Raw genomic sequence first — 26,826 nt, 5'->3', positions numbered from 1 at the left:
ATTGAGGAAAGAAACTAATCTTCTCACCTTCAGAAAGCACCTGAAGACGGTGCTCTTCTTGGAAGCATGGGGTTCATCGTAGGGGGAGGCTGTGTGTTCATACTGGTGTTGTGTGTCCATCGTTAGCGCTTAGATACCTCGGGTGATAAAGCGCTTTATAAAAGAATAACAACATAACATTCCCCATTGTTCATGACGAGCTCAGCTCGTCATCAGCACAGCTCAACTGTGCCTCATGACGAGCTCAGCTCGTCATGAGCATCGAAGGGGTTAAAGAGTGTCTATTGAAAACGGCAGAAGGTGCTTTTTTATGTTTTATAATGCAGGAATAGTTAGCAGTTATTTCAAGAAAACAATTTAATTAACAGGCAAGCTACTGGGTTTAAAAATTGCATTTGATGTATGTTCTTACTGCCTGTTCTGCAATTCTCTCCTGAGGAGCGCTGTCATTATGTGCGCTCGCTGTAGGTAAAGTTGTAGTCCTTCTTCTAGCTTTGTGAAATGTCCCAGTTTTTGGCTTTCCAGCCGCAAAATGGGCTCTTTGTTATATGCTATGTCATATACTGTAATGTGAAAATACCGATAGAGGTGCAACTCCAGTCCATGCTTTTTTTTAAATTTATTTAAATTCTGTTACTTCTAGTTCTGTTTATTGTATTATAAAGCAGGACTAAAAGTCCCATATTTTAAAAGGAAAAATGTGGACTGGATAGCACAGCAGACATGATCCTGATAAACAGCTACGTTCCTAATTTAAATGTTATTAAAATGTTGAAGAGGGTAACCTCCAGGAGACAGCAGGTAGGTTCAAAGTTCTTTATTTTAATATAAAGATACAGCAGCTAAGCCTTAAACATTCTGCCTCAGCAACCGCCTATTAAGGAATACCGAACCATCAGTCATCAGCACTCCAAGGGTCATCAGTATTCTAAGTGGTGACACTTGGAGTGCTGATGACTCCAAGTGTCACCACTTAGAATACTGATTTCCTCACATGAAGCAAGCATAACATGCAACAAAAAGTTTAAAATCCCGTATTGTTTTAACATGAGTTTTAGTAGGACTTCTCTATTTTGTGATGGGCTGGTCAGTGGTGAAAGAAAAATGAGTTACTCAGCAGCGAATGTGGAGTAAACAAGGGTTCAGCAAGTTAGGTAACGCGCGTTGGGTAACCTTTGCTCAGCACTGGCGGAGAACTTTTCCACACCCTTCTTGAGCAGCTACTCTTAACGGTCGCTCTAGAAACGAGGTGCCTCCGTCCGCTTCTGTCGCCAAAGCCCGCTGCTTCCCAGCCGCCGTGAGCCAGCAGAAGGACACCAGGTCACCCTACGGTCTATGTTTGGGACCCCGCTGCCACGACTCCTTGCTGCACTGTGGGTCTGCAGGGTGACGGGCGCCTCTCGCATGGGAGACATGAGCTCCAAGTCACAACTTCCAAACGGTCCGGAGCAAGCGCTGAGAGGCCGAGATCAAAGCATCAAAGTCTCAGGTACGACGTGACCGAGGGAGGTTTACAAAGGTGTGGCAAATATGAACGGCTGCGACGCGGTAGGCACACTGGCAGGTTACTGATTTATTTCCATTGGGTGTAAACAAAACAGCTCAGCTCTGTCACAAGAAATGCTTTGGTATGGTGAAGCGAGCGGCCATATTGGAAAGAGTTTACATGATACATGATTAAACGGAGAGTCAAGGTTACCTAAGTTAATTTGACAGTTCATGGGATAGGGACCAGTGCAAATAGTTTCAGATAAAGTGCATTTCTCGACATTCATATACCTGTTTGCTTGAGATTGACGATAATTTAACGCGTGGTATAACTGCAAAACGCGACGACGCTGTTGTGTAATATGTCAGGCATCGGTGTTAGTCCGTTTTCACTTTTGATATAGACTCGTTATTGCCATACTTGTTTCAAAGGGGTACGCATGCGTGGTAGCCGTAGAAGTTAGCTAAATGCAGTATTTGAGGTCTGGCCCAGATCACCTGGGGTTACTATGTTAATTATGTGAGCAGGGATGTTTGTTTGTGTGTTTAACTGGGCCACATTCCCTCGTGTTTTTTTGGATGACGGTTGTATGCATGAGCAAATATGCTTGCCGTGTGTCAAAATACCACAACTCTTTATTGACCTTTTAGTCTCGCACGTAAACACAGCTATTACGATATGTATATATATATTTATAAATACTGTATTTTATATCACGTTAAATACATTTGTATCTTTTTTTATTTAAATGACAGATGTTTCTGCTAGTTTATTTAAATAGTTTACATAACATTACCGTTAATCTCCTGAATAAAGGTCTTGATGGGTACTAGTGGGCGTGACCTGTTTTTACCACATCATTTAAAATATACATGAAGTGGGATTTGCTCAGCCCAACCGCACTAGATGTAACCTCATTGAAGAGGATTTCTTCCATATGACCTAGACATGACACTGAAGATGGGGGGGGGAGGGTCAAATCGAATCAAGATATGTACAGCTGCTTTTGCAGATGGGGTGTGGGTGATGGTATGTGTGTGTACGTAGTATACTTTTGCATGTATGTGTATATTCGTGAATTGTACTGTGATTGAATGAACGGTGCTGTGAAGCAGTAGGAGGCGGCACTGGGCCTGCTGGAGGATGGGAAGGGAGCCAGGTGGGGCAGTGCTTGCACCACCTGTAGTGCATCCATACCAAGCAATTGTGATGTTGCCCTGTAGATGCGTTTGTGATATCCGAGCCATAAGCCCACAGCATTCGCCTGCTTCATAGTATCACCCTATTGACCCCAAAAAAAGACAGGAAGGTACTAGCCCACCCGGTCCGGCACTCAACCCATGCCACCCCCCCCCCCCCCCCCCCCCCCAGTGCAAATTACAGAAGCAGTCTCGATCCCATTGAGCTACGTTGCGGTCGCACTCTAGCCCACATGTGTGCCCTGCAGCAAAGTTCATCAGCACCGAACGTCTACAGTAAAAAACAAGTATTTGCAATGTAATAAGTCTCGCATTTACGAGAGTTTAAGCTATTGCCATTGTTGTAGTATTGTGTGCAGCAGTCTAGTGTTTGGGGTAGATTCGTGGGAGGAGCAGGAAAGGGAGGAGCAGGGAACCAGAATGGGAAGGCAGTTAGAGTAGGGACGAGTTGGCCGATGGAAGCAAAGAATAAAGCTCCTACAAAAGGCATTATAGTGTCCGAGTGTTATTTACCTTGGGGACACGACACTGGCAACGAGGGTGGGATGGTTGCGCTATGCCTGCGCACGAATCCCAGGAGCTGAACAACTCGTCTCATGAGGCACCAGCAGAAGGTCGCCGTCGCGACAAATGTGCCTGAGGACAGACCGCTGCTAGAGTCGATGCAGATGACCCAGTGATACATGCCGTAGCTCCGTGGCTGGAAAACCATGTGGAGCGCATGCCTGAACGCGTTAGTGAGCGCTAGATCGAATGCGCTATTGAGCGCCAAATCGTGGGTACTCACCTCGGATGCGTGAGATTGCGCATGGTTGCGCACAGCGAGTGGAAAAAGGACGTCGGGAGCCCACCACGGTCCTACCTGCAGCACGGAGCCCTCTGAGGTGAATGATGGTAGCCCAGGACCTTTGAAGGGAAGACCCCCAGGTCCCGCGTGGTGCGCGTCTGCCGGGTGAGTGCCTGACTGGAAAGTAAATCCAAGAAAGAGTCAAATCTCGTGAGGTATGGGATTTTGAGAGTGGCAGCCATTTTGAAGTCAAGCGGCCATAGACATTCCCCATCGAAAGACAGTGAGCGGCCATTTTTGGGTCAGGCAGACAGACTTTTGGTATCAAGCACTGGCAAATGGAAGAGTTACAGTGCAACAAGCCCGAGCAAATGCAAGGTGATTAAACAAGCATAAGCAAATACAAATTACAAAATAAACAAGCGCAAGCAAATGCAGGCGTCAAACATAGTCAATCACAGGCAAGTGCAAATTAAAATGCAAACAAGCCTGAGCAAATGCAAGCTGATGCAAACAAACAAGCAAATACAAAGTCTGAAATAAACAAGCACAAGTAGATACAAATCCTGGATGCAACAAGCACGGACAAATACAAGTTCCAAACTTAGCGAGCACCAGCAAATGTAAATCTCGAATGCGACGAGCATGAGTCAATGCGGATCCCGAACGTAACGAGCACCAGCAAAGGCAAGGTCCAAAGTAACTTTCAGCACCACGTGAAAATAAATAATTGAAACCCTAAGAAATCAAATGATCTAGAAGCTGAGTAAACAGGTATCCAGGAAGTTTTCTCTCATCAACTAAATGATTGGATCACCTGCACAGGTCCAGAAAGAGACGCAAGAACAAGATGTCAACTTTGCCACGTATCATCGCGAAAGAACTCCAAACCACCTGCAACTAGCACATGACACTAAAGAAAGCGGGAATTCGCTGTACCACGATTCACGCATGATGCAGCTGAGTGGTGATCATTCCAAATTCAGGAAATCCAAGCTTAACTCACCGAAGCATACTGAGACAGTCGTGCTAAGGGCAGACAAAATACAGTAACCACCCGGGACCGGCGAATCTTGCCAAAATCAAAGAAACAACCAGACACAGGACCACGGCCGAAGAGGGTCAGCGGATAAAACGGGAAGCAAAATAAACAGCCCTGTGACGGCAGCAGACTATAACCTTCCTCCCTCATGGCGGTGGAAAAAGTGACACCGCGGTCCAATCCCTGCATTGAAATACCACCCCCAGTGACGCAGACCAACAGTCAGAGTTTGTGTCCCCAATGGAACAGGTGGCTGGAATCACTGGGTGACTTTCTTGAAACAACCGGTGAGCGAAGGGATGGAAAACGTCTACTATTGCTACTTCAGCTTGTAGGTCACGAAGGCCGACGCTTAATCAGAACATTTTCAGCAAAAGACACAGAGACATATGGAAAGCTCAGAGACGCTATGCGCTCATTTCGACACAAAGGAAGACGTGGATCATGAACGCAGCATCGCCTTCGACGCGGCACGGCAGGAACCCGGGGAATCATTACCAAACTTCATAACAAGGCTACAAAGTCTGGTGCACCACTGCCATTTCAACACATTTACAGATGAGGAAGCAGTTCGACTCCGGGTAATCGAAGGTTGTTCAAAACCTGACACAAAAAGCAAGATCCTTCAAGGGCAATTCTCGCTAAAAGAAATCATCAGGAGGGCTGACGTTGGAGAGCGGGTTAAAGCAAGACAATTAGCAAAAGAACTGCACTCGAATGCAACTCACGAAGATAAAAGAAAGGAGACGTCTCTCATGTCTGTGAAGAAAGCCCAAGAAACAAACAAAACCAGAAAGAGGGAGGGCGAAGGCAGAATAGAGATAAGACAGCGGAAGAAACCAAGCGACGTGAAACACCCTGAGTTAACAATACAAAAGGCAGTTAAGGATGATTACGACAGCCTCACTGACACGTCTTCATTGATTCATTCAACAGACATTATAAACTATTCGGATGAAGCATCAAGTGGGACAGACCACACAAAGGAGACAGATGACAGACTGCTCAATGGATATGTAGAAAGGACCAAATACAGATGAGTGGACAAGTCACGCCTACTTTGGACACCGGTATACGAACACACTCTAGCAACCCACTGCCCATCAAATGTCGTAGACACTTCTGAAGAAGCATTAAGCAGTAGGACACATTACACAAGTGTCACTGCCGTCAGTGCACCCAACAAACGAGAAGAAGAAACAAATCACATGAGGCGTGGTAAGCCACTCAGGCACCGAAAAGGGAATGCATGTGCACTCAAGACATCCATGACAATGAGAAAACTGGGAAGAGACAGTTAATGTCATGTGAGCGGGACAGAGACCAAATGCTCCATGACCAGACCAAAGAAATAAACGTGTGGCTAGCAAATAACCTATCCACAGCAATAACACAAAAGACACTTCAAAAGCTACACCCACAAAAATGTCTTACAGATGACTCCGACTCCAGGAACATGTCATCACAGACTACCAGCTCAAGAAATGTATCAGTCTAAACACTCTCAAAGGAACGTTCTCAGAGGAAATCAGCAAAAGGCTCCTCCAATTCAGAAAGCATGTCTGTATGATCACTCCGGTCAACCGAATCAAGGTCCTTAAAATGCTCATGGCATCAATCACCAAAATGCACAATAGAATCAGAGAACATTCTCCCAGTCCAGAGCCGCATATCTCACGTCAATGACTCAGAATATTTGATTACCCCACAATACAACACGTCATGTCAGTCACAGTTATTTCAAGACATAAAGAATATACCGGCACCCCTGAAGGGGTCAGCGAGGCTGACTCAACGCGCTTGCAGAAGGAAAACAGATATACGGGACAGCACCTACCGGGTGAGAAAGGACTATCCTGCCACTCAGCAAGGAAGGCAAAATGTGTGGATAAGGAAGAAACATACACATGCCCGGATGATCAAAGAGTCCACCAGTCCCAAATGCGAGTGGGAGTGGGTGAGACAAATCGGGTCAACAAATGAGTCCCGAGACCAAACCGAGCCACCCATGTCAGATAGTGCCTTACTGTCTGGTATGCACGACTCGGAACAAGAGGACATTGCTGCCCCCGACCGGAAGAGACAAAAGGAAGTAAAATCTCCTGCAGATGTTCGGAAGAGAACCAGAACACCGTCCAATCTTGAAGGAGATCGAGCGTCAGTCGAACAAGAGCTACCAAAAAAAACAGATTGCCGCCATCGAGCTGAGCCATCAACATTTACTACACAAAAGGCAACCACGATCCCGTCAGAATCTGTAAATGAGTGGATAACTAAGAAGATTATTGGAAACCACAACAAATCTGAGAACCAGAGGATCACACACAATGTCTCGCACTTTCAAAGGTGCACTCCCGCTGTCAAGGATACTCTTGTCAAGACAGCCGACAGATCGAAGAATGCAGTGTCTCCAACAGACTATACCTTGCCAACGCCTGAGGAGCTGACTGAGTCTAAGCCTGGAACGGAAACACGTCTATGACCCATGCGGACAATCCGCAGACCTGTGCGGCCAGTCAAGGAACTATAAACATGTTTGAAGTTAATTCTATTTTGTTAAGAAAGGGGGGGATGTAGTATCGTGTGCAGCAGTCTAGTGTTTGGGGTAGATTCGTGGGAGGAGCAGGGAACCGGAATGGGAAGGCAGTTAGAGTAGGGACGAGTTGGCCGATGGAAGCAAAGAATAAAGCTCCTACAAAAGGCATTATAGTGTCCGAGTGTTATTTACCTTGGGGACACGAGAATTGTAAATAACAATGCCTTTTATTTATGTTTTAAAAACGAAAACAAAAATACATGGCATTGGCATTTGCAATGTCAATAGCTGAAACTCGCGTAAATTGCGAGACCTATTGCACTGCAAATGCTTGTTAGATTGTACATGTAAATGTTTAGTAAAAGCGGGCTGGTAAATAAATAAAGGCGCGTGACCATCATGTGTTGGAAGGGGTTGGCTTTGGAGGAAACTCCTCAAACACTGCAAGCAGATGAGTCCAAAGTGAAAGCTGCACTGTGCGAGGACATGCTGCTTTGGAGGTGGGAGGGGTGTGCTAAGGGTAGGTAAGGAAAGGGGTAGATGTGTGAAAACCTGTTGATAACATTCTGGGGTGATAGAAGTGTTCTGTCTCTGCAGGTGGTGGGTAGTAGAAACTGGTCAAACTTTCATTGATGCTAGTAGCCCAGTTAGTGTATTGGGAGAACACAGAAAGGACAACAGCAGATTTCAGACACATTGATACTCGTCTACTCTGGAATTCGGGAAATACGTAATTTAGTCACTGGTAGAGAAAGAAGACATTTTCAATAACCTGGGATTTAAAATTGTTATATGCATGCTAGAATTGCAGGTATTTTATTGCGAAGGGAATATTGAGTGAGCACCTCAGCGTTGCGTGTGGCCACAGGACAGTCCTCCTGATGGGCACAGTCTTGCTAAAAGCCAGTTGAAAATCAAAAGTCGTCTCTAGGCTTCTTTTAAAAAGCTGCTGTTATTTGTTCTTTGATGCCAGATGCTCTCAAGCCTCGGGTTGGTAATCGCTTGCCGGACAACCATGCACTTTACACAGTTCTGACGTGACACATCTGTCTCTTTATATCCAACAAGGTGTCATGGTATGTTATTTTGTGTGTATATAGTCTTGCATCTTACTGGCGATAACTGTCCTAGTATTAAATAATTTTGTGACCTACATGCATTCATATGCCTATTCCAAGCAGGAATTTCTTCCCGCTGGGCTCTCAAATGACATTTTAGCACATGTAGTGTGTAGTAGAACTTCTGGGGCATACCAAATTTACTGATGTGATTTAAAATATGCAGCACTAGAACCAGTAGTGTGTGTTAATGCTCAACCTTCACCCCAGTCTTTAACAAACATTGGAAATGCAATAGGTCTCACATTTGTTTAAGTTAGAGCCTTTGGCTTTGCTAATGGTATTGTATTTTAGCCATGTGTTATTGAGTGTCTGTATGTGGTGTGTAGTGGAATAATGTAATTGTTAGCTGTGCAGCAGTATGAAGCATACAGTTAGGAGGAGAAGAGCAGTGTGAAGAATTGGGAAGGAGAGTGAGGAGGAGAAGAAAAGCATGAGGGAGAATGAAGGAAAGTGAGGAGGAGAGTAGCATGAGGCAGAAGAAAGGAGAGTGAGGACAGCAGCATGAGGGAGAAGGGAGAGAGTGAGGAGGAGAGCAAACTGAGGTAGAAGGAAGGAGAGTGAGGAGAGCAGTATGGCACAAGGTAGGAGAGAGGAGGAGAAGAGTATCATGAGGGTCATGAAAGGAGAGTCAGGAGGAGAAGAGCAGTGTGAGGCACAAGGAAGGAAAGTGAAGAGAGCAGCATTACGCACAAGGAAGGAGAGAGGTGTAGAAGAGCAGTGTGAGGGAGATGGAAGTAGAGTGAGAAGGAGAAGAGCAGCTTGAGGCAGAAGGATGGAGAGCGAGGAGCTGAGTCAGGAAGCCAACAAAAATATATCCAATCCAATCCAAAAATTCTTTATTTCGGTCATATAGACCATAAAAGATACAATACGAAAACACAATAAAAACATTACTTATTAAAAACACAATTCATATAGTTCTTGCAGTTAATTTCCCACCTAATAAAGGCAAAAGGAGGTTAAAACAGATCATAGCAATGTCCACACATTAGAGGGTTTTTTTCTTCCTAATCTGCCAAACTGCCATTAGAAATTTGGCTACTGCAAACACAATATGGGCAAGAGTGCAGGTTTTCATTACTCTGTAAGCATGTGAATACTTACTAAACCCCAAATTTCTGCAGAGAGGCGCTAACCAATACTTTCTGGATTTGTTATAGGCAGGGCAGACAAACATAATAGGAAGTTCATCTTCCTCATGAGTGTTACAGCATGGACACATTTTATCACCACCCTTAAGCCATTTGTGAGTGAATGTTCTAGTGGGCAGTGTACCTAGCCTCCATTGTACAAACAATTTCCTAGCAAAGATGGGAAAAATAAAATCCATAAAACTTTCGAATACATAGGAATTTTTGGATTCCAGAAACCGGTCTGTAAGAGTGCCGCTATTTTGTGCGTTCAGCAGGAGAAATAGTCTATTGTCTTTATACATTTGGACCAAGCTTTTGCCAGAAACCCTTCAACAGCCCTGTTCGGGGTCCTCCCCTAGCTCGGATAAATTCATGGAGTGCAGTTCTTTTTTTACAAAAGCGAGCCAAGGGATTTTGTTACTTTGGTTCAGGTTCATGACATGAATAAGGTCCTGCCTGTAATGATGAAGTTCATTAGTGGACCATAGCCTATGCCAGAACCTCACCGGCTTTGACTCTAGCTCCTCAGCAATAGAGGGGAGGCCCATGTCTAATCTCAAGGGCAAGAGCGGTGTGCCTCGAGGAAGAGCCAGGAGGCGTCTAAGAAAGTTATTTTCCCCTCTTGCTAATTCTTGGCCAGCTTTGTGCCCCCATAATTCACTCCCATATGTTGCGGCTGCCTTAGCTTGGGTTTGGTACATTTCAAGTGCCGGACTGATGGGCTTGTAAGTTGAAGTGTTTGCCACCTTCAAGATTGCACCCGACAAATGAGACAGTTTGAGCCGTGATCTTACTATCTGGGGGTCCCAGGATAAGTTTTCCTGTAACGTTACTCCCAGATACAAGAAGGTAGTTACTCTCTCAAGGCTGGCAGTACCCAAGGTGGGATTAGGTCTAGCTTTTTTTGGTGGATTAAATATCATGAATTTGGTCTTTTCTGTGTTGATCTCTAGACCATGTTGTCTGCAGAAAAGACCAAATCCATCCAGAATCCTCTGAATCCCCATCGGGGATTTGGAGAGCAGGAGGGTGTCGTCCGCAAACATGATTGCCGGGACCCGCCTGCCTCCCAGACGTGGGGCGTCATTGTCCTTAACATTTTCTAGGTGGGATATGACATTGTTAATAAAGAGGCAAAACAGGGTCGGTGCCAGGACACAACCCTGCCTCACCCCTCTATGAACAGGGAACCTTGATGACAGGCTACCGTCCCTCCCACACCTTACCTGCGCATAGTTATTGTCGTGGAGCCTAATTATGATGTTTAAAATCTGAGCAGGTACCCCTAACTTTTTCAAGACCTCCCGCAGTTTCTTACGTGGGACTAGGTCAAATGATGGCTTCAGGTTCACGAACACCATGTACAGCCTTCCCCCCTCTATCCTTACAAAAATATATAACACAAGCAGAGTGAAAAGACGTGCAGCAGAGGACGGGAGAATTATGAAGGAAACTAAATGGAGACCACAGCCAAAATGGCTGTCGCTTATGCCAAGTAAAATATGACACGTTTTCCACACATGGCGGGTAAGAAACACTGTTGACACAAAATTCCATGCAGGCGCTGTTTGCGGATGGAGAAACTTCACTCCCAAAGCCTGGGTTTCAATTTGACAAGTATAGTTAAAAGAAAGGAATGACTACACACTGCCGAATTCCAAACTACTACCCAATTTAAGATGGCCGCAGCCTTTCGCGCGTGAAATAGTAAGGGTGGTATTAGGAACTAGAAAGACTGAAACATAAAGCGCTTCATGTGTAAGAACAGTGCTCATCATCATATACCTGGTGCCACGCATTTCACGCAGAGGAGCGGCAAGAGCAAGACTGCAATCAAAAGTAATAATGTTCCAGACTGCACTTGCATTTCAGTAAATTGGATTTTCATACGTCAGGACTGCATGCGCGTCTCTGCTCGCTCCCGCGTCAATACTCCATGAAAGTTAACTTGTAAAGAAAGGTGAACATGCTTCAACCATCAGCCATTAGTATACTTCCATTTTTAAATGACACACACAATAGCCAGTCCTAAGCAAAGAAGGAGTAAGACCCCACAAAGCACATACAACAGATCGCCTGACAGCGCAAGCGCTGTTTAGGCTCAACCTAAAAAAGCAGCTGCTTGGTCGGGCTACTTAAATGCTACCAGCGTGCACCAGGAAAATTAACAGAAGATGCCGGTAGCCCGGTCAGCTCACTTGCTAATAGTATATTTTTTTAGTGATGCCACGGTTTCCGGGTCTACATGGCCCGAGAGGCCGGACCTGATCTCATCTCATACTTGTTTTCCAAAGGGACCTAATTTGCGCTTTACAGAGAAAACAACATCAACTTCTGTTAATGAAATATGACTTTGACCAAAACAACAACAGAGCTCAGGCCTAACTGCATAAAATTGCTATGGCAAGCAGACACTGCTGGTTTCTTTTACTCAATTAAATTGCTGTGTCTCTTCATTGAGCTACGTCAGAGGAGCTTTATGTATGCGTGACTAATGCATTTTAGTGTGGTGATGCGCACACTTGCATTAAAATGTATTTGTATTGTGGTACTTGGCAGAGCTGCATTAATGCATATTTTGAGTAATGTGATAATAACTTAGTGCACAGCATCTCAGAAAATAGGCTATCACCATCAAAACTTTGATGTCAACAACATAGAAAACATGCAGTAATTGCAATACTACAATTGATCCCTCATTTTTCCCAGCTGAAATAATGTCACAAAATAATGGTGGTAATAATGTTAGATTGTGCCCCAATTACCACCAATGGCAATTCTCATATACTATGGAAACCTAAATTACCACCTTACAAGGTCTTATTTTACCATTGTCATTTCATCAAAGCTTTGATAATAGCCTCTCTGATTATGTCAGCTCTCATATTTTTGATAGGTGTTGGATTGCAGCAAGGTTTTGATTAAGCACCTTTATAAGTATACTGGGCTGTGAACCTACCAATGCTCTTTTTATGTAAAATCTTTAAATATTCACAGGCTCCGACCATCCAGATCCTCTGTTTATAAATGGGATTTCTTTAGGCCAGCTTTCCGTTCATATTAGGGTCCTAAACTTGCCAACATTTTAATTATGTTGAAGTTCTGATTATAACAGAATTTACGATGCATCATTGCTCACATCGTGCAATTGCTATTTTGTCTTACTTTATTTTCAGACGCAGCATCTTAGGAGTGCTTTTATAACTTGGTATTATAACTAGGTTGTCAACTCGGTGCCATCGCGACTACTCACCTTTTTCATTTGACCGCATAATGCAATTCTTGTGCAAAACACTTCCTCTCAATGTGTTACAGTTAACTTATTTGCCAATTTTTGTGAGCATATATCAGCTGCTAGAGCAATGGTTGGATTCATTTCGTAACTAGAAAAACTCTGCAAGGCCGTATCAAATTTGAAATGTTATGGGCTCGTATCTTAAAGCTATTTATGCACATACGTTTGGCTGCAACTTGCAAAAGTCGGTTATACACTCTTTAAAGGATTTATTCATATGTAGATTTTTGTGTGAGTAAATTTACTCAGAGGACTGTCATGAAATGGATGGTAGTAGTACCATGTCTGGAATGCCGCGTGAGTTCATGCAAACTCACACACTTACATGTTTGAGGCTATTCATCTACTCATTTCCATCTACTCCCCACCCTGTAAAAGGCACAATATGTACTCTTAATAGTGAGAAACGTAAAACAAATTCCACAGTGGCAAGTGATCACTTTCACCCTAAAAAGATGGGCGTATAGAAAAAGGAGGATTTTGTTCTCCATGGGGATAATTTTTTCAATCTGAGGAAGAAAAAAACCCACAACTGGACCTGCTCTTCAGATTTTGCATGAGTAAATATGTCCTTTGATGTATGCCCTTGCAAAAATGGAATTAACATGAATTCAATAGGAGTGTGGTTTGTATCCAGGCCTCACTCTAATCTCTTGTAAATTTCGGACAACTTGCAAATCTACACCTATGCAATGTCTCAGACATGTGGGTACACCTTTGTGACTTTTATTTAACATGCACTCGCCTATGGAAGAACTATTAGCTTTGGCAATGTGGTTTGGCCATGTTGTACACCAGGGTGGCTACTGTTCAGCATGACTAAAAGTGAGTGGGGTAAATTGGAGTTGTTTAGATTGAGGTAGATTGGAGTAGTTTGGGGTATAGTGGAGTGTGGTTAATAAGAATGGGGTAGGTTTGTGTAAATTGGAGTGGGGTAGGTGAGGTGGTGCAGATTAGAGTGTGGTACATTGGAGTGGGTAGATTGGGGTAGATAGAAGTGGGGCAGATTGGGGTGGACAGATTGAGGTAGATTGGGGTGGTGTAGAGTGGGAACAGTTGGCAGATTGGGGTGGGGTAGATTGGGGTAGGATGGGTGGGTTACATTGAAGTGGGCAAGGTTGGGTAGGGTAGATTGAGGTGGAGTAGATGTTAAGGGTGTAAATTGGAGTGAGGTAGATTCAAGTGTGGTAGATTGCAGTGCAGTAGATGGGGGAGATTGGAGTGGGGTAAATTGGGTTAAATTGGACTGGGGTAGATTGGAGTATGGTAGATTGCAGTACAGTAGATTGGGGTAGATTGGAGTGGGGTAGAGTGGGTGTGGTGGAGAAGGTAAACTAAAAATAAACAATGACTTGGGCCTAACGGAGGTGGCTATGCCCTATGTATGCCCATCCATCCACTGCCTACGGCAGTAAAATGTAGAGCCAATAATTAGAAGCAAAACAAAAAAGTTCTTTGTAGTAGTGCTCGCATTGTGACAGCACCTCGGCACCTTGGGTGCAATTAGCTGTACTGCTAAACTGTGCAGACCAATACTAAACAAACAGTGGCACTGGTACACTGAAGTATATTTAACAATCCTTGATTAAAACAGTCTAAATCAAACAAAGATGATGTTAGGTTCTTCTTTTTAATTCATGTGTGATTTTTCAACAAGAAGCAGCCGGCACGTGTTTCGTCCACCCTCACTTTTTCAAGGCTAAACTTGTCTACAGTCACTATCCGGTTGAGCGCTAGTCATCAATTTCAATGGTTTATTCCCCAATGCATACCCATAGGTGACCGATAGTGCCCAAAAGAGGCACCCTAACTGTACTAATGGTTGGCGTACAGTTTTCCGGGGGCAGCCGTCCCTCTGTGTCTTAAAGTAATCGGCCAACAGTCTTAGACCATAATGCGTTTCTCATGCATGACCTTGATAAGCCTGCTGGCCAAAGTTAAGCAAAAGATGCTGACATTAACGGGAATATTTACAACAAGGGGTGGTGAGGGACAGAGTCTCTGAATTAAGCAGAAAGCTCTCACCCAGTCAAGAGATCAGGGCTAGATCCAACACCGTTTTTTAGCTCACTGCACCATCCCAGTTTCAGAACCTGGCTGTAAGCAAATTAGTCTGTTCCTGTCCCAGTGCATGATGGGAACAGGGCAAACCAAACTACAAAAGCCAATTCTTACACTGGGAAGGAAACAAGCTCCCGGGGACCGGTTTCTGGCATTACAGCCGTCTTCGGCCCGGTTTGCTTGAATCCTGATGGTGCAATGAGCAAGGGTCTCACATCTGAGAATACCCTTCCACGCTTAGGGTGGACTAAAATATTTACAACAAGGGGTGGTGAGGGACAGAGTCTCTGAATTAAGCAGAAAGCTCTCACCCAGTCAAGAGATCAGGGCTAGATCCAACACCGTTTTTTAGCTCACTGCACCATCCCAGTTTCAGAACCTGGCTGTATGCAAATTAGTCTGTTCCTGTCCCAGTGCATGATGGGAACAGGGCAAACCAAACTACAAAAGCCAATTCTTACACTGGGAAGGAAACAAGCTCCCGGGGACCGGTTTCTGGCATTACAGCCGTCTTCGGCCCGGTTTGCTTGAATCCTGATGGTGCAATGAGCAAGGGTCTCACATCTGAGAATACCCTTCCACGCTTAGGGTGGACAAAAATATTTACAACAAGGGGTGGTGAGGGACAGAGTCTCTGAATTAAGCAGAAAGCTCTCACCCAGTCAAGAGATCAGGGCTAGATCCAACACCGTTTTTTAGCTCACTGCACCATCCCAGTTTCAGAACCTGGCTGTATGCAAATTAGTCTGTTCCTGTCCCAGTGCATGATGGGAACAGGGCAAACCAAACTACAAAAGCCAATTCTTACACTGGGAAGGAAACAAGCTCCCGGGGACCGGTTTCTGGCATTACAGCCGTCTTCGGCCCGGTTTGCTTGAATCCTGATGGTGCAATGAGCAAGGGTCTCACATCTGAGAATACCCTTCCACGCTTAGGGTGGACAAAAATATTTACAACAAGGGGTGGTGAGGGACAGAGTCTCTGAATTAAGCAGAAAGCTCTCACCCAGTCAAGAGATCAGGGCTAGATCCAACACCGTTTTTTAGCTCACTGCACCATCCCAGTTTCAGAACCTGGCTGTATGCAAATTAGTCTGTTCCTGTCCCAGTGCATGATGGGAACAGGGCAAACCAAACTACAAAAGCCAATTCTTACACTGGGAAGGAAACAAGCTCCCGGGGACCGGTTTCTGGCATTACAGCCGTCTTCGGCCCGGTTTGCTTGAATCCTGATGGTGCAATGAGCAAGGGTCTCACATCTGAGAATACCCTTCCACGACCGATAGTGCCCAAAAGAGGCACCCTAACTGTACTAATGGTTGGCGTACAGTTTTCCGGGGGCAGCCGTCCCTCTGTGTCTTAAAGTAATCGGCCAACATTCTTAGACCATAATGCGTTTCTCATGCATGACCTTGATAAGCCTGCTGGCCAAAGTTAAGCAAAAGATGCTGACATTAACGGGAAGGCAGAAATAGTTTGAGCATCTGAAGTGTTGCAACAAAGGTCACACTTTGGACCCAATTTTTACAAATTTATTTAATATGATAGCAGAACCGCTTTTCCAACAGTCTGGACAGATCACTATATTATTCCATTCTCGATTCCCCCAAAAGTTGGGAAGCATGCACCTAGAACCACATATTCCAAGACCCCTGGCAATGGTCTAAACTGAATTGGGCCAGGTGGTACTAAGCTTTATGCAAATCAGCCCCTAGTTTTACGGTAGATGCAGAGGTCTCGATATCATACACAGGACTGAAAATCTAGATCACAAAGAACCTGGATGACCTAATTCCATTAAAAACCAATAAATAAATGGCACCGCGGGAGAAAAACCCTTGGTTCTCGCTAGAGTTAAGAACATTTAAAAAAAAAAATATAGGAAAGGAAATGGAGAGTTTAATATGACGATATAAGTAAACAGACCTGCAAAGCATCTTTGAGAAAATATCATCAAGCCACCCGCAAAACCTGTGCGAATGATCTTGCTGAAAGGATCCAGCAATCGGCCAACTCCTCAAGAGAGATCTCCAAAACAGTGAATTTCTTTCAAAATCATTGCGATACAAGAAAAAGGGCCTACCACTTCAATAGAACACTGTGAATCTCTTGCGAATCACTTTCTAGGGAAAGTGAAGGACATTTATTATACACTTATCGGGCTAACCAGACTATATGGACAATATAGATATCAGAACAAGAGCCAACAACAAATCAGCACTCTCTGCTTTCCCACACCTGACCATAGAGGATGTTGTGGCTGTGACAACCTCCATTATATCAGACTCACCACTTGACCCAGCTCCAATTGACATCCTGTTGAGGGGAGCAATGTGATGCTGAGTGCCCTGAACGATTTTTATAATCTTTCCCTGAAGAATTGTAGTGTTCCAGGGGAATGGAAACACATGTCATCCATCCACTACTAAAGTCCTTTGATGTATGCCCTTACTAAAGAAATCTAATTTAGATCCTGAGATGATAGGTAATTATAGACCCATTTCTCTATTGCCAGGTGTAGGTAAAATTCTAGAAAAAATAATTAATAGGTACAGCACAGATCATCTGGAAATAAACAACATTCTTCATCCTACCCAGACAGGTTTTTGTGCTGGATGTAGGACATAAACAGCTCTGTTGACGACCACAGAGGATCTCAAAATGATAATAACCCAGGGTGGATCAGTAGAACTAATCCCCCTGAACCTGAGTGCTGCCTTTAATAGGGTTTCCTATTCTTCACCAACTGGAATTAGCTGGTATTACAGTAAAGGCCCTCAGGTGGCTTGCCTCATATTTGGACAAACACAGCTTTCAGGTTAGCGAGGGGCCCTTAATGTCGTCCAGTCATCAGCTGTACTGTGGAGTTCCGCTGGGCTCGTCTCTGAGCCCTACACTTTTATTATTAACATTTATGTCCGCCTATTACCATATATCATCTGTTCCTTTGGTTTTAAGATGGTATCTTATGTGGACTATACCCAGCTGATTGTCAGAAATGGATCCTATCTCTGTGAGACTCAACAGCTTCTTAGAAAAGGTGTGTGAGGGGATGGCAGCCAGTTGCTTGAAGTTGAATGGTGTAAAAAATTAGGTTTGGGTATTAGGGAACAAGCCAACGCTCTGGCATCAGATCATCTGGCCATCTCATCTCGACTAGGAGAACGTCGAGACCTCAAGTCAGAAGTAAAGTATCTCTTTGTTATTCCTTTTACAATCCTGCCAAGTACCACACATCAGGCGTAAGACTAATGCATTTCACTGTGGGGCTCCGCATCACCGCACTGAAATGCATTGTCACACATTATAGGCATAGCGCCTCAGCTGTCCCTCAAGCCGTTAGCACTGTCTAAACTGTTAACTAAGCTGGAGTGGCAGCACGCCGTGGTGAGTGCACGCTGCTCCCACAGGCTTGGGGCTCGGCTGGCTGAGCTAGTAGGCGCAGCTGGCAGACTGCTACATTGTATCTCATGAGAACTCAAATTGATTCCTGCAGTGGCGCTGTTCATAGACTGACCACACGCCGAGGTACAGCCCAATGGCTACTACCCAGACATGACAACCCAGTCGGGTTGTGCTATACAAATGTCTGGTGCTGTGGGGCCATCACGTCCTGCTGCCAGAGATTTTTGTAGGGAGAGAGGTTGGCTACTCGTTTGTGGCAATCATGGCGCCCCCAGTGCTGCCTGCTCGCACCGGCTACCACGCCGTGGCTCAGCTGTCAGTAACAGTATTAAAATCAGTGACCCCAGCTATGCGGCTAATTTAAATGCAGAGGGAGACCAAGTTACCATTGCAGCGGCCAGGACTCTGTCACTGGACAGGATCACTCACTCACTCACTGAGGAGGCGGGAGGCAAACCCAAATTGCTGTGTGGCTCGTGACCTGAGCCTGCTTTGCAGACTGACCTGCCGTCAGATCGGCCCAGCAGCTGCGTGCACCTTGCGGTTCTTCACTGAGTCAGCCTGTGCGTATGTGACTCTCAAGTCTGTCAACCCACAGGACCAACCCTGACCGATGCCGGAGCACAGTAACTATCACTACTAGCACCTGAGCTTCAGTCCTCAGCTAGGGGTTGTGTAAATAACATGGAGGCTGGGGTATGTTACAGGGCTACAGGTTAGTGGTATCCTGCATGGGTTACAGAACTAGTTCTAATGTCTCGTACATAACTGCCGCCTTTTATGCGTGTGCTTCTTTTGTCAAACGTGGAGTCTCATTGCTGTAGTTTAACTCTGTCTCATTCTGCTATCAGTCACATTACAGTCACTGATATACATGAACTGCTGCCGTCACGCACATACTGATCCTGTTATTATGCACATCATTCAAAATGGAGCTTTAAAATGCGGAGCTCTTTTTGGGTTGAGCCTGGGCAGCATTTGCGCTGCTCTGCAGGGCATGCTGTATTAGAGTATGAACATGAAGCCCCGCCCACTCTCCGCCAATATTTTTCATTGGCTTGTGTCATTGTCCTTCAGAAACGCTGGCTTTTGATTCGTTACTAGGCCTGTGAGTCCATTCTTAGTACCGTCTTGTCTTCATTTGTAACATCCCATGAGGACACCCCATTTTACATGTGTTTTTGCTTGGTAGGCTTTAATTACAGCCTCTGAGCACTATTTCGTTTAATGGCTTTCTCCTGCCTGCTGTTGCAGGCAGGACACGCACTCGCTTAATGTTTTTTTTTACATAGCACGCCACGCTGATAGTGGCTGCCGTGCCTTTGCTTACTTGCTGCACCAAACGCGGGCACATGTTTTTTCCCTCACTATTTACTTTTTTTTTATTGCCCCGTGCCACACTAACACTTTAATGTCGGCTGCGCCCCTTTAATTAGAAGAGCTGTGTCTAAAGAAAGGGGCGTAGCCGCCCTTAAAGTGAAAGCATGGGATGGGGCGTTTGCGATTTTACAAATAAAAACATTTGTTTGTCAACTTGACAAACAAATGCTTTTTTTTGTAAAAGCGCCCCATGCTGGGCTTTCACTTTAATGGCGGCCACGCCCCTTTCTTCAGACTCGTATCGTCTAAAGATAGGGGTGCGGCTGACATTAAAGTTAATGTGCTGCATGGGCGTTTTTACAAACTAGCCTTTGTAATTGAAAAGGTGTCACATTTTACAAATCTCTTGTAAATGCGAGACCTATTGAATTGCAAATGCTTGTTTTACTTTAAAGACTGGGCATGCAATAGTTATCCTGCATGTTACTGGCCCTTGTACGTTACATCTGTACTGTGCCTGTTTCCATTGCACTCACGGATTCTGTCATGCATTTTACTACTATCACTAATGCTAAACTAATGCTAAAACATGAGCTCCCATTCTCATGCATGGACTGGGCATGCCACAGCTTTTTTTTTTTTTTACATACATCTTCACTGAGTTAGCCTGTGCGTAGGTGACTTTCAAGTCTGTTGACCTGCGGGCCCGACCCAGACCACTGCCCGAGCCCAGTAAGTGTCACTACTAGCACCTGAGCTTCAATCTTCAGCTCCGGGGTTGTGTAAATAACGTGGAGGCTGGGGTAGGTTACAAACTCCGAGGTCTGGGCAGACCTCCTGGTTACACGTGTGTTTCACGGTACGATCCGGTTGCAAGGGTACTAGGTAAGTGCCTTTCCAGTTCTGGTGCTTTGCAGCACTTTTGAGATCTCCTCACAGGTTATCCTTACTCAAATGGGTGTAATTTGTGATATTTATGTTTCCCATATCTTCATTGCTTGATTTTGCTCGTGAGAAAAGTGTCGCTCAGTCTTTGAAATGTCACTCATAATTACACTGAAAATATGAAACGGTCACACATAGCAATCTGAAACAGTGGCGGCTATGCTTTCAGTTCTTTTACTCACTCACTCCAACCACCCCAATAGCGCTTGGAAGCCCACTGACCAGGTTGCCATGCGCTTTACAAAATCCGTGAATACAATTGAATGAATCCTGGAAAACTAACCAAGGTAATGTTGACCTGATTGTCTATAGCTTATCTATTAAAAATATGTGTGTATATTCCTAGGGAATGTAGACTCCACTGTCAATTATGTAATATTAGTGCAGATCACAGTTTATAGTGTGCTGTTCATTTGAGAACAGAGATCAAATTTAGAACTATAAGAGAAGTATAAAAAAACATATGTTTTCTATTTCTGTGCATGCTGAGGAATCTATTGTTGCAAGCCATATCTCTATCACCATGACTGGGTGGCTGGTAGTCACAGCTGAACAAGATATTTGTCAGATTTTTAGGGTTTGTTTTCCAAAGAGTAAAAATATGCCCCTGACTCCGTTCTGGGGCACTGGGGCATGTGTCTGTTACATAGCAAGAGTGTGCTTGGATTGTTTTGTGAATTAGGCCAAATTGAAATGAACGGGCTGTGTGGGGAACATCCTTTACTACGAAACTTTAACAACGCGGTACTGTTACCACGATACTTTTACAACGCAAGTCGTTACAACGACTTGCGCTGGGGGGCGCTCCAGGATAGTAAATAGTTTAATTTACTATCCAACTCCTTCCCTAGAGTCCAAGGGGACTGCAGTTGGAATAGTAAATAAAACTATTTACTATCCAGCGCCCCCCAATGCAAGTCGTTGTAACGACTTGCGTTGTAAAAGTAGCGTTGTAACGGTACGTGTTGTCAAAGTACACGTCGTAACGTCATACATCCGGCTGTGTGGATGTGAATTGTGGTAATACACCTGTATGCAAAGAAGAGTCTTTCTCATATTGTGTTGAGCAAAAAACAGCATATTCTGGATATCTACTTGCATAAGTGCATCTCAGTACAGTTAATTTCCTTGAAAGTGAAACCAGATACACATACATAATATGACACAGCTCACAAAAATGAAGATATGGTTAAATGGGCCAACAAAACGTATAGTCTTTCAAGTGGAGTTAAAGTATTATAACCTCTCAGGTTAGCACACTGTTGTGGCTCAGCTCTCAAATGGTACTGTGGGCTAGCCCACTTTACGTTTTTGCCATAGTCCTGTAGTTTTTAGGTCTCACCTGAGCCAGCGCATGGGCTGTCTGCAAGACATTTAGTATTGGGGTTTTCAAAGTGCTACCAGACGCTTTTGCTGGTCTCAAGCTTGCGGTTAGGCGCTTACACCTGCGCAGCCGCCATCTGCCTCCCTTCCAGCGCGATCACTTTCACTTTTACCTGCTGCCGCGCGCGCATCACTAGCCTGTTTTCTGTACCCAATTATTGTATCTTCATGTTTTACTCTATTAATTGAATGGCAAACAACCAGCTAAATGTTTCGGGATTGATGTACTCTTATCTGCCTGTGTAGGCAAGTGTGGCTTCATTTCTGTTGGCTTGTGCCAGAGGATCGGGAATCGAAACATGCACCCAGTCTCCTATCCTGTTCTCCTGTAAATCTGTGACTTATATTAGTAGAGGGCATTTAGTTGTATCGATTTTATTTTTTTTCAAATAAAAAATGGAAGCAATTGATTGATATCCTTGGGTAATGAAGCAAAATGCATCTTCAGGAGACACGTTTTGAACATTTTGTAGCTTCCTGCTAGTTAACCTTTTGTAACACAGTGTAAATGTGCCGGGCAGTAAGGGTGCCATGTTTGCACAGCAGTTTTGAGGCAGCTGGGACTAGTTAACTGGCTCATGATTCCTAGCTTAAGGTGCTTAGTAGCAAACTCCACATGCTCAGCATAAACAAGGATAGCTGACTAATGTTGCATCTTGACACTCACAGGCTCCACTTACTTGGAGGAGTGGTCCAATCACATGTTTCTGCACAAACTGTTGGTGTAAGATTGCAAGGGTTGGATGAACAATATTTGCTCTGTAGTGGAATCTTCCTTGTGCAGGGCATCAATACATCGATTCAGACCAAACTTTTCAATAGTCCCTGAAAGGTAGGTGTAACAGTGGACTGTGGAAAATAATTAGATTTCCTAATGTCTGCCCAAATGTAGTGATTTATATAGTGGTATACTAAGGATCTCCTTGGAGGCTATCTGGTGGCTCGAAAGTCCAGCCTCCTATATTCTTACTGACACTAGTCTGATTACCCATACAAGACATGTTTATGTTTCTCTGCAAGTTGCAAATGTTATCGTTATAAATAACCTGCATATTCTTTTTTTTTTAATTCTTTTTAGGTCTCGCCTGTCGATGCGCATGCGCATCGAGCAAGGCGAGAGTATTGGCACTTATCCGCTCTTTATCCACACTGCAAGGAATCGTGGCGATTCCTTGCAGTGCACGAGAAATTTAAGCTCAATGCGCATGCGCATTGAGCTTAAATGCGCGTGCACATGCCCCCAGCCGCCTACTCTCTCTCACAGCCTCCCCCAGCTCCGCCCCCTCACTACTTGATTGCACGGCCGCTAGGCCGTGCCTCCCCTACTCTCCTCCCCCCTCCTCCTCTCCTCCCCTGCCCGCCTGCCGCATTTCTCCTCCCCCCTCCCCTCTCTTCCCTCCGTCTCGTTTGTTTAATTTAACCCGCTCCGCCCCTCCCCTTCCCGCCGCCTCTCCCTACCCGTCTTTTTGTTTCTTTTCTTGTTTTTATATATTTTTTTTATATACAGCGATTGTGAACATGAATAGCAGAGGAATCATCCCTACGGGGCTTTTGTCACCATGCATAAAATGTTGCGTCCTCAATGTCTCCCTCATTTGCATGGCTGCCCCGCGGTGTCATTTATCAAACTCTCGGCGCTGGACGGTTTCAAAGTCTTTTTTGTTCTGAAAAAGGGCAGTTTGCAACCTCTCCCTCTAGCATGGAGATTGGGCCCGCGCAATGGCACACTATTCCAGTTTGTTTTAGCGAACCCCGAAATTAGGATCATTTCGAGCTTTAAATTTGACCACTATTACGCACCATCCATTTTCTAAAATAAACAAAACTTGGAAGGCAACTTTCTCCCCAGCTCATTCAGACAGCGGCCCATGGTCACACAAAGCGGTCAATTTGAATAATGATCCCATTTAACAGAGAGACCCTCTGAAACCCCAAACTATCGATGCAGAGGTGGAACGGCGCGCCTCCCCTACTCTCCTCCCCCCTCCTCCTCTCCTCCCCTGCCTGCCTGCCGCATTTCTCCTCCCCCTCCCCTCTCTTCCCTCCGTCTCGTTTGTTTAATTTAACCCGCTCCGCCCCCTCCCCTTCCCGCCGCCTCTCCCTACCCGTCTTTTTGTTTCTTTTCTTGTTTTTATATATTTTTTTATATACAGCGATTGTGAACATGAATAGCAGAGGAATCATCCCTACGGGGCTTTTGTCACCATGCATAAGGTGTCGAAGAATTATTCTAATGCATGTGCAGAGCACACATTTTGTAATAATCCCAAAGAGAAAAAAAAACCTGAACTCGATCGGAGATTGAGGCCTTTTACATGCATTTTTTCCACCAAGCCAAGTTCTGTCAGTGGGCGTCTGAAACAATACGAACAAAAAGAATCTACAGGGCCCAACCCACCTGGTGCACTGCTGTAACCTCTGTCGTGCCGACAAGCAGAGAAAACACCTTCGCATGAAAGGGCTGGCTAGCCTGATTACGTCAATTGCAGCGTAGAATTAAGGTGGTTCACGATTACTCATGATCGAACCATCCTCCTCTTAGTCACCGATGCATTTGGATTACTCAACCCTTCAGTGTTCTTTCCTTGTGCTACTTCCTGTTGTGTGCAGTGTTGTTTTCAGTTCTTTGTACTCAACCGATGTTTAAGGGTAAATCACCTGCTTTGGAACGGATTAAATATAGTACATTTGAGGGAAGGTTGTTTAGGAGGGAGGAGCCCCGTTGTTGTATGGAGGTCGTCCACTGGTAATGATGGCGGCGGGGGTGCAGTTCTTTCCATTACCTTTAGCAGGCGCTTCTCGGGGAGCTGTCATGTTGCTGACCTCAGTCCGCTGATCTGACAAGTCCACTAACAGCCGCCGGCCTTCACAGAAGAATGATGGCTTGGAGACATGCTCCCACCTCGCCGGAACCTGAGGTGACGCAACTTCCTTGCGTTCACACTGAATACCGTAACACAAACCACGCATCCGATGACAATCAACAGAACACCTGACCATAGAAACAGCTATACTACAATACAAGATTAAAACCCAGTCACGGGCGGCTCAGTATTCTTTAGTACATTTGAGATGAGTTACACTAACAATGAATGGGAGAAGATGGAATAGTTATTAAAATTGTCCTGCTAGAATGTGAAATTGTGACCTGCATGTTAAACCCACATTCATGCAGCAAGCAATCAGACCATTTAGTATGGGTATACGCATTTTATTTCCCCAAAATGTACATTCACATTTTCTAGAGCAACTAGTAAATCGGACAGCTGTAATTAACTTGACTGCTTTCAAAAGCCTGTGGAACTGGCAAGATTTTTGGGACAAAAGGAGATTTTACCCAAGTGATTTTCCTAAGAATTTCTTTTAAAATGTTGAATAATAAATAGTAGCCTCAACCTCAACACCTCACTCACCCTCACCCTCACTCACCCTCAACCCCTCACTCACCCTCAACCCCTCACCCTCACTCACCCCCACTCACCCTCAACCCCTCACCCTCAACCCCTCACCCTCCCTCACCCTCATTCACCCTCAACCCCTCACCCTCACTCACCCTCAACCCCTCACCCTCACTCACCCTCAACCCCTCACCCACACTCACCCACACTCACCCCCACTCACCCTCACTCACACTCACACTCACCCACCCTCACTCACCCTCACTCACCCTCACCCTCACCCTCACTCACCCTCACTCACCCTCACCCTCACTCACCCTCAACCCCTCACCCTCACTCACCCTCAACCCCTCACCCACCCTCAACCCCTCACCCTCACTCACCCTCAACCCCTCACCCTCAACCCCTCACTCACCCTCACTCACCCTCACCCTCAACCCCTCAGCCTCACCCTCACTCACCCTCAACCCCTCACCCTCACTCACCCTCAACCTCATGCTAAAGATTTACAAAAAAACCCATTAACAATTCTAAAAGCACTAACTCTAATGCTGCGAGACCTATTGCATTTCTAATGCTTGTTTTATGTACATTTTAATAGCACATTGGCACATAACTGTTTCTTTTAGACATTTTTTGTTTTGTATAGTATACACATGTTTCCTGTCTACGCCTTCAAGCATGGCCTTACATTTTGTGTGGGCGTCTAACTTCACCTGCTGCCTAAGGTTCTTGGACAGTAAGTGGCATCTTTCTGTCAACCAAGTGCCTAGGGTATGCAGATAGAACACTTTGTGGTTATATTATCCAAGCTGGTGAAAATGTAGTTTTCCTTCGACCTCTCCGAAGAATAAAAAGAGACAATAAGAAGTGTATCGACTACGCAAATTTGCAAGCTGTGTTGCCCGTAGGCGAACCATGAACTAATGCATTATCCCTCCGATGTTGTTAAAATGACTTCCCAGTCTGAGAGATATTTTAAGTCACCTTTCCCGCACCTACTACATTTATATTTCCTTATCTTTCAGCGTGCTCTTATGTAAGATATTGTTTCAGATTGCTGAATTTGGGAACACTTCTACAGTGAGAACCGTTTGCTGCAAGACATTCTATAGTTTACAGTGGGCTTCTTGATTTGTGCTTGGCTTTCAAATGCTGGCGAGGCTTGTCCAGTTAAATTTGGCCTTTGCTTAGTATCACTTAGAAATTATTGGCGTTGCCTAGCCATTTTTTTTGTTTGAAGTGCAAAACGTTCTTGGTATTTTACAGCCAAAACACAGAATGACACGCAGATTGTATTTCTTCCTTAATTTCACCTACATTCTGTGGCTCCTCTCTACGATATATAACTAAAAGGATTTGTTGCCTATTTAGTTTCCTTCAGCCCTTTGCTACTGTTATAAGTATCATTTGGATTTGCTTCTCTTCATTTTGCCTTGGTTGAAAACCTAGGAAGTGATGTTCCAATAAAGAGGACTCTAAAATTATGTTTAAATTGGCTGCCAAAACATAACAAAGAAAAAGTGTTGTGCAATCTGTTTTCAACACAGTTTATTTAAATCTACTGTACACTGTGACGAATGCCATGCTCTGCTATCCAGCCTCATTCCCTGGCACGGGGCATTCATTTTTACTGCAGCGGCAGGGGCTTTGAAAGTTATAGCTAATCTGTGATCATGATCATAGATGTTTTTCAACACTGGTCTTTCAAGT

At 44.7% G+C, this 26,826-nt stretch overlaps 1 protein-coding gene across 1 annotated transcript in view; it reads left to right on the top strand.

Moving 5' to 3' along the window:
* Window positions 1-1,127: 1,127 nt before the first annotated feature.
* Window positions 1,128-26,826, top strand: part of MSRA (methionine sulfoxide reductase A) — a 1,022,917-nt gene continuing 997,218 nt past the window's right edge. Inside the window, exon 1 of the mRNA XM_086927997.1 lies at window positions 1,128-1,489. Within this exon, the coding sequence (XP_086784123.1) occupies window positions 1,336-1,489 (154 nt within the window). The 5' untranslated portion in view covers window positions 1,128-1,335. The remainder of the gene's footprint in view (window positions 1,490-26,826) is intronic.

The sequence above is a fragment of the Lissotriton vulgaris genome, chromosome 6, assembly GCF_964263255.1.
Source record: "Lissotriton vulgaris chromosome 6, aLisVul1.2, whole genome shotgun sequence".
NCBI lineage: Eukaryota > Metazoa > Chordata > Amphibia > Caudata > Salamandridae > Lissotriton > Lissotriton vulgaris.
Note: the sequence above shows the minus strand (reverse complement) of the source record. Positions and strands in the feature narration are given on the sequence as shown.